Raw genomic sequence first — 7,979 nt, forward strand, 5'->3', positions numbered from 1 at the left:
TTTGTCTTTTGAGTTGATGTCTAGTGTGATCCTGCAGCTTTTTAAACATGTTGAAAACCTATTGACTTCCTTTCACTTTCTTTTTGGTCACATGATTTCTTTGAAAGGGATCTTCTTCTCTGAGGTTAATTATTTATTACTACTCAGTTGATATGAAACATCTACCCAAAATGACGCACACAGCAATAGATTGACTGTGTATAATATAAAGAAAATACATTGTATTCAAGTGACAGTATCCCACAATGCAAATACTACATCCATCCATCCGCCAACAAAGCTACGTTTGCCCCTGCAGCATGTGAATGAACATTGCAGTTGCACATAAAATATTTAATAAATTCAAATACACAGTGAAAGATTTGTTACATGTCATGAAGATTTACAGAACATTAATACATTTACCTTAAAATGGTACAAGTGATTCATACTTCAGTGGTGAAGCTGTGGTCAAAAGTTGCACCAGCCAAAGCTCGACCAGTGATTTTGCCTTGTAGAAGACTGTCGACAGAGTTAATTAAACTGGACTTTCCAGAACCATTCTGAGCTGTCGGAGCTCTGTATTATGAGGCTGATAATCCTTCACAAATGGCAGATTCTTTTTTTTGCAACTATTCAAAGAACATTTTGAATCAGGTATTAAATCCAAATCAACCACAAAAACAAAAAATTAAACCAACAGCAGTCTTAAATAATATTTTTTTGCAGTTTTAGTTTTTATTATATAAGAGAAAAAAGACCAATGGTTGGATTTGAACCCTGGGCTGCTGCAACAAGGGCGCAGCTTTGATACATGGGGTGCCAGCTCTGCCAGGTAAGCTATCCAGGAGCCCCATAATTAGTTGAAGGAACAGCTTCAATGCATGCATTTTTTTATTGATATGACGCAGAGCTATTTGATTGTCAAGCACATTGGCTGGAGGCACCTATAGCTGAACCAGCACATTGCAGGTTGACATGATTAACCTCATTAAGTTCTATGTTCATTTTTGGACAGACTTTACTGTCAAGGCATGAGCCAAATGCAGATAGACCAAAGAGACAGGAAGAGTTCAGGAATCTATTGATAAATTGAAGATTTATCTATAGATAGATTGGCAGTTATTATTAGGGGAGCAATCCTGTATTTTCAGCAAATTTTAATAACCCTGTATGCTGCACAATGAGTTAAATTCAGTCAGTAATGATTAACACAATGTGTGGACTTCCTTTAAGTCACATGGTTGGCTACAAATAAAAAAAGAGGAGGAGTGTTGCATTGCAGTCTGTCCAGAGACAAGTAAAGGTAAAGACTTTCTATTAATTCAATTCAATTCAATTTTATTTGTATAGCGCCAATTCATAACAGAAGTTATCTCAGGACACTTTTCAAATAGAGCAGGTCTAGACCGAACTCCTTACAACATTATTTACAGAGACCCAACAGTACCACCATGAGCAAGCACTTGGCAACGGTGGCAAGGAAAAACCTAGGAGAAACCTAGGACAGACCCTTCGGCTCTAGGTGGGTGGTCGTCTGCCTCGACCAGTTGGGGTGAGAGGAGAGAGAGAGAGAGAGAGAGAGAGAGAGAGAGAGAGAGAGACAGACAGACAGACAGACAGACAGACAGACAGACAGACAGACAGACAGTCTCTCCTCAGATAACAATTTTGCTACAATGGTTTTGGTATTGAAGAAATATAGAACAAACTATTTAATTGTTGTATCATCACCACTGATCACCACAATACAAAAAAAGATGTAAGTGTCATACTCTGCTGTCACTGTAACGTTCCACAGTAGATTTGCAATATACTTCCTGGATTTGGTCTTCGGAGATAATCTTATTATTTTTCACAATACTAGTCAAACATAAATGTTCTAAACTGACAATACAATAATGGTCTCAAAGTTCAATCAGTGGTGGAGTATTAAAGTAATTTTACTCGGAATTTAGGTAGAATTGTACTTTGAGTATTTAAATTGTATGCTGCTTTATACTTTTACTACACTTCAAAGTGAAATATTGTTTGTGGCTTGTTACTGTAACTATTAGTACTTTCACACACTAAAATGGGCCTCTAAATGTGTAGATTTATTTTAAGTCACACTGTTGGCTAACTAAAAGAAGCAACAGTGAAATAAAAACAAAATTGAAAGTGAAATTCACTATTGTTATTGTGGGGCCAAAATGTCATTTGTTTAGTTTGGGTACTTTTTATCTTTTTATTTATTTATTTCATTTGATGTAATGCCTGCCTCTTTTGATGTTTATTTTATACAAAAACATACTTTTAAGAAAGGCGTGTTTAATGTACTGAAGAAATGAACTTTTTTGATTATTTTGATTATTTATTTAACTTGGATACTGACTTGAATTTTATTTAAAGGTCTAGTGAGTAAGGTTTAGTGGCATCCAGCAGTGTAGTTGAAAGCCTGAAGGAGAACCTACAATAGCTGTGAAACATGCAAAAAATGCAAACGCTCCAGTATTTGGTTTGTCCCTTCTGGGCTACAGTAGAAACACAGTTCAACATCCCACAGTGTCTATAGATAAAAATGGCTTATTATAATTATTTCAGGTATTCAGGTGATTTTACACTAAACATACCTATGAATTTTATTTAGCATTTTCTCCTAAATGTTACACACTGGACCTTTAAATGTAGTATGCTTCGATATAACTTTGAGATACCTGAACAATATTTTTTGTGTTTTAATTAAGTCTGGGATTTAATACTCAGATACACTAGACACAAAAAACAGAAACCTCATATAACATAGTAAAAGGTGTGAGTGTCCTGCTCATGCAACTTGTTTCTCTGACAACTTAAGATACAAACATCCAATGACTAACAACTTAATACATAAAATATATAGTTAAAACTGGATTAAAAGTCAATTTGTGGCAGACAACCGCAATGCTGACACATGAGGGAACTGGACGCGACCAGTGAAACGTTACCTGAATACAATTACAGATTTCTCAGGATGTGAACATGTTAGTACACAGCTCATTACATAACATTGGTCTACTGTTTATATTTTAATGTGGAAATGTAACGTATTATATCTTTAAGTTGAATATCGATAGCAGAACTTTTAATTGTAATGGAGTATTTTTAAATCAAGTAAACAATCTTTATACTTTTTCCACCAATTAGGGTAAATTCATGCACATTTACACGTTAATAATGGATCTTGAACAGAACCAGAGCTTGTAGAAAAGTCCCCATTTGGAGTTACAATTGCTGTGTTTTTAACTATTCATTTTACCTCCACTCACTATCTTGAAATCACATTTAACTCCTAACTAATCATGGATGAATGAAAACTGATTTTTAATTCCATTTCAGTAATCTCATATCATTATCTCATAGTTAACAATAGTTTTTTTAATATTTCAGAGATTCCTCCACATACCACTAGAGGGAGCTTGCGCACCACCAGAGGACCATAGTTTGAGAACCTGTCCTTTACAGCTATGGGAGGTAAGTCTTGACCTGTCTCATTTTCACCATGCAGATGTTCTAAATATTGCAAAATTTGAAAATAATGCATGATGTTGGTGAAGTTAAAACCCAAATTTGTCTTTCTGTATGTCAACATATGTCATTTGCCTCTCAGGGTTATTTAGTGAGCCATGGAGGACGTTGCCAGAGTGAGTATGAGTAAACATGAAGTCAGTGTGGTGCCATTGTGCTTTTGGTGTGTGTTTCTGATCCTTAATACATTATGGCCTGGTCACAGTGCATAACCTTTAAAGTCGTCAGCTTGCTGTACTGTTCACACTACACCACTTTCTGTCTTGTAATCAGAAGTCTTTGTAGTTTTCACACTACATGACGGCTCAGCAACAGGGTGTCACACACTACAAGATAACCTCGAGTTTGCCTGGTCTCCAAACTATGATTTAGGAGTTATTAATGAATGCATTAATAACAAGCACATTATTTCTAATTAACTAGACATGCACATGAAGAGCAACCTTTTACAGCATACAGCCATTAGCCAGCGTCAGTAAACAGTACACATTATTAAACCATTAATCAAACTAATAAATAAAAGTCAACATCAGACTACTTTATCATACAGTCACAGTGTTTCCATAATGGTGACAAAACATTAAAAATCATAAATATTGTGAGTCTGAACTGAACTAAAAGCTCCTGTACCAAACTCAACATGTCCATAAAAACACGTAACTCTAGAAACTCGAGGCTACCTGTGTCCGCTTTCACTGGCTGAAGCTCATTGCAAGGTTCCCCGACACGACTGGATATTTAGGCTGCTAGATATTTTGTGCATCTGTGAGGCATCGGCAAGCCCTCTGATCTTGTCTTTGAGCAGGTCACACATAGCAATGATCCCCACAGGAGCGAGCAATTTCCGTCTGATCTCATTGGATTTGTCAATCTACAGAAATTGTTGGCAAGTGGAAAATCAGGGCTTAAATCATGCAGAGTGAACTCATTATTCAAATGGTTTGTTGTTGCTTTGGCTGGTTGGTGTGTGTGAGAACAGAGCAACAATAACAATATGCCTATTATGCATTTACACATCAAAATAATGCAGTGTTTTATTAATGGGTGTTTTTTTCTTCACAGGAACAACGAGGACAATCTTGACTTTATGAAATCTTACCAACCTCGAAACAAGGATGTCAAACATCTCAGAATTCTGATTCATGGACAAACTGGTGCCGGAAAGTCCAGTTTCATCAACTCTGTTGAAAGTGTTTTAAAAGGCAGAATTACTGGCCGAGCTTTCACAGATGCCACCTCTGGGAGGAGCTTTACAGAAGAAGTAGGAATAACTGTTGAATGTTTAATAATTCTTTGAGAATTTTATAGGGGTTAAAACATATCAAAAACTGAACATAAATTTAAACGTAAAATTGCATTAAGCGTCTGACCACATTCAGCAAGACAAAGACAAAACCAAAACGGTGAAGAGCAGGCTCATTAAGTGAATGGTGATCACAAAAAATTATTAACAAAGACCACGAGCCAACAGCCACAAAGTCCCTCCACTCCTTCTAAAGTCCAATGTCATCTCCAGTTTTGAGCGTGTTAAGTTCCAAGTTGTTCTGACCACCAGAGGACCAGCTGTTCAACCTCTCGCCTGAATGCAGACTCACCACCGTCTTGGATGAGGCCGATGACTGTTGTGTCTACTGCGAACTTCAGGAATTTGACATTAGTGTAGAGGGAGAAGAGCAGTGGGGATAGCACACACCCCAGGGGGGTGCCAGTGTTAATTGTCTAGATGCTGAATGTGATGTTCCCCAGCCTCACCAGCTGCCTCCTGTCGGTCAGGAAATTTGTAATCCACTGACCCGCTGTGTTACACAAGAAAACATCCTTGCTGCAACAATCCCCTGATACTTTGGTCCCAGTTTATCGTTGTTTTTGTTTTTCTGCAAGTATCTGACTAATGACAATTGCATCGATTAAGACTGTTCACATCCACTAACAATCAAGTCAACTATTAGGGGGCAGCCCTAGTATGAAGTAAGACCTCAGTGCTTCATCCTGTACATAACTAGGCCATCCATTCATGGTGTAGCTCCACACCTTGCTCAGTACAGGATCTTTCAAAGTAGCTCTCTTAATATTTTTGGTACACACTGGTAGCTTCTCCACATGTGAGAATTGGACAATGCTTCCCTCTTTTGCTATGTTGTCTGTCAAGGCTCGGGGTAGGCGTGAGAAAGCATCAGCGTTTTCATGATCAGCTCATTTCTTGTATTTGATTTTCAGCAGTTGTATGATATGGGAATGAGAGCCCAGCATTGAATCCTTAATGCTGCAAGGGTTGGAATTGCTGATTGGCCAGGAGTGGCTTATGATCCATGAGGAGTGTTTCTACCGTACAGATATTTGTGGAATTTCTAATGTCCTGTTTAGAAGCAGCAGTTCAATCATCTTGATGACCAGGGAGTGGACATTTGCCAGATGTACTGACAGTTTGTGACACTGTCTCAGCTTCTATGGCGGCCCTGGCAAATCCCATGGAGCTCTGCTGCTCATCCAACTAATAACTCCGTAAAACTTTCTGTTTGAATGAAAACCAGTGAAAAAGTTGACCAGTGGATAGTCTGGTGTTTAAAAGATCCTCTTTGATGAATGTGACCAGAGAGGGGAGACCAGAAAATTTAACAAAAACTTTACACAATATATAAAATGTGTGCAGAAATAACAAATCCTTGTTTCTTACTTATTTTCCAGCTTTACATCCAGTTAAATTGTAGGCTAATGTGTAAACAGGAAGTAAGTAAGTACCATCACGGATGTATTATAAGAGCTGGATACTGGAATAAAACGTGGCACCCATTCAATTATGTGAAAATTGCTTTCTGAGTATGTTCAAGTTTCATAGCCTCCAGGTTTACCTCCGCATACTAACATCTCAAAGCTGAGCATGAATAGCAAAATAGTAGATATTTGTGTTAGTGGAATTAGCTAACATGATGGAAATAACTGTACCTTCTTCTTTACAGTACACAACCTACAAAATCCAAAAAGATCCAGAGAGCTATTATTCCTTTATTTTCAATGACACCATGGGCCTTGAGAAATACAACACACATGGAATTCATGTGGAAGACATCCAACTTGTCCTGAAGGGACATGTGAAAGAGGGTTACCAGGTATGATCCTTTGAAAGCTGAGATTATTTAATGTGGCTCTGTGGGGTTTTCTTGAAACTACTAAGCATCCATGTTTAGTACTGCAGGTAGCAGTCCCCATCTTTCCTGACTTTGCATTGCTGTATTTCGGGTGCATTACCACCACCTAATAGACCTGTGGAATAAGCTCAAATCATTGGCAGGAATGTGTATCCCATGTGCATGTACATCCTTCTGCATGTCCACAAGAAAAGCATAACTTAGAGAAAAACTGCTCCAAAATGTTTTTATTATTTTGCATTAAACACATTTTTTTACTTAAAAATGCATTAAAAACTACTTAAAAATTCATAAAATTGCATTATTTTAATTTATTGTTTTCTAGTTCAACCCCAAAAACCAGTTGACGAAGAGTGATCAGCACTACAAATCATCTCCCACGTTGGATGATAGAGTTCATGTTCTGGTTTCTGTCTGTCCTGCTGACAAGGTGTCTTTATTAACTGATGAAGTTATAAAGAAGATGAGAGACATCAGACTAGCAGCCAGTAAAATGAGTAAGAGCAGGCATCAGTTGTTATTACTGTGCTCAGACTGTTAAAAATAATTTTAGAAAAAAAAATTTAAATACCAGCAAAATAAATGATTGAAATACTGACTAGGTTTCTGTATCGGCAGAGATTCCCCATCTGGCTGTCCTCACTAAAGTTGATCTGGCCTGTCCTGAGGCCAAAAAAAATATAAACAACGTCTACAAGAGCGACTACCTGAAGAAACAGGTATGTTTCTGTTGGTGGCTTGGGGATTGTGGTTAAGAGGAAACAAGAATCTCGTTTGGTCATCACTTTGCAATTATTGATCAATGGAGATGCTGTTACTTTAAAACTTAGGTTGAGAAATTCAGCGAGACACTGGGCATTCCAGAGAACTGCATCTTTCTTGTGAAGAACTACAACTCAGAAATCGAGACGAATGATGACATTAATGTGCTGATACTGGTTGCACTGAGACAGATGGTCAATTTTGGAGAAGACTTCCTCGACAACCTGTAGACCTACATACTGCTGAAGCAAATCTTGCATGATTGAAAGAATTTTAAACTGTAATTTACATGGTTTTATGATGATTTTTTATTATCATAATTCATCATTATATCATCATATCATTGTTATTTAATTCGTATAATATTCACTTTATCATGTGATTCTTTATCACAACCTTCCTAGTCAAATCGGAATTTTTTCTCAAAATGTATCTTATTGCTTGTTATTTTACTTTGATGAATAAAGTACTGTATTAGTAAGATGTTCAAGACCTGGATGTGCAAAAAGGATGCTTGTTTATGTGAAATAAAAATGTGTTAAAACA

At 37.2% G+C, this 7,979-nt stretch overlaps 1 protein-coding gene across 4 annotated transcripts in view; it reads left to right on the forward strand.

Moving 5' to 3' along the window:
* LOC127356461 (interferon-induced protein 44-like) overlaps positions 1–7,979 on the forward strand; it is a 31,946-nt gene extending 23,967 nt beyond the window's left edge. Inside the window, exons 1-9 of one of the 4 annotated variants that reach the window (XM_051388225.1) lie at positions 1,269–1,285; positions 1,416–1,504; positions 3,388–3,471; positions 3,608–3,641; positions 4,588–4,786; positions 6,483–6,632; positions 6,997–7,168; positions 7,290–7,390; positions 7,502–7,979. In XM_051388225.1, the coding sequence (XP_051244185.1) occupies positions 3,465–3,471; positions 3,608–3,641; positions 4,588–4,786; positions 6,483–6,632; positions 6,997–7,168; positions 7,290–7,390; positions 7,502–7,663 (825 nt within the window). In that variant the 5' untranslated portion in view covers positions 1,269–1,285; positions 1,416–1,504; positions 3,388–3,464 and the 3' untranslated portion in view covers positions 7,664–7,979. The other 3 variants (XM_051388226.1, XM_051388224.1, XM_051388223.1) reach the window with 3 other exon arrangements.

This window comes from Dicentrarchus labrax, unplaced genomic scaffold (genome assembly GCF_905237075.1).
Source record: "Dicentrarchus labrax unplaced genomic scaffold, dlabrax2021, whole genome shotgun sequence".
NCBI classification, from domain to species: Eukaryota; Metazoa; Chordata; class Actinopteri; family Moronidae; genus Dicentrarchus; species Dicentrarchus labrax.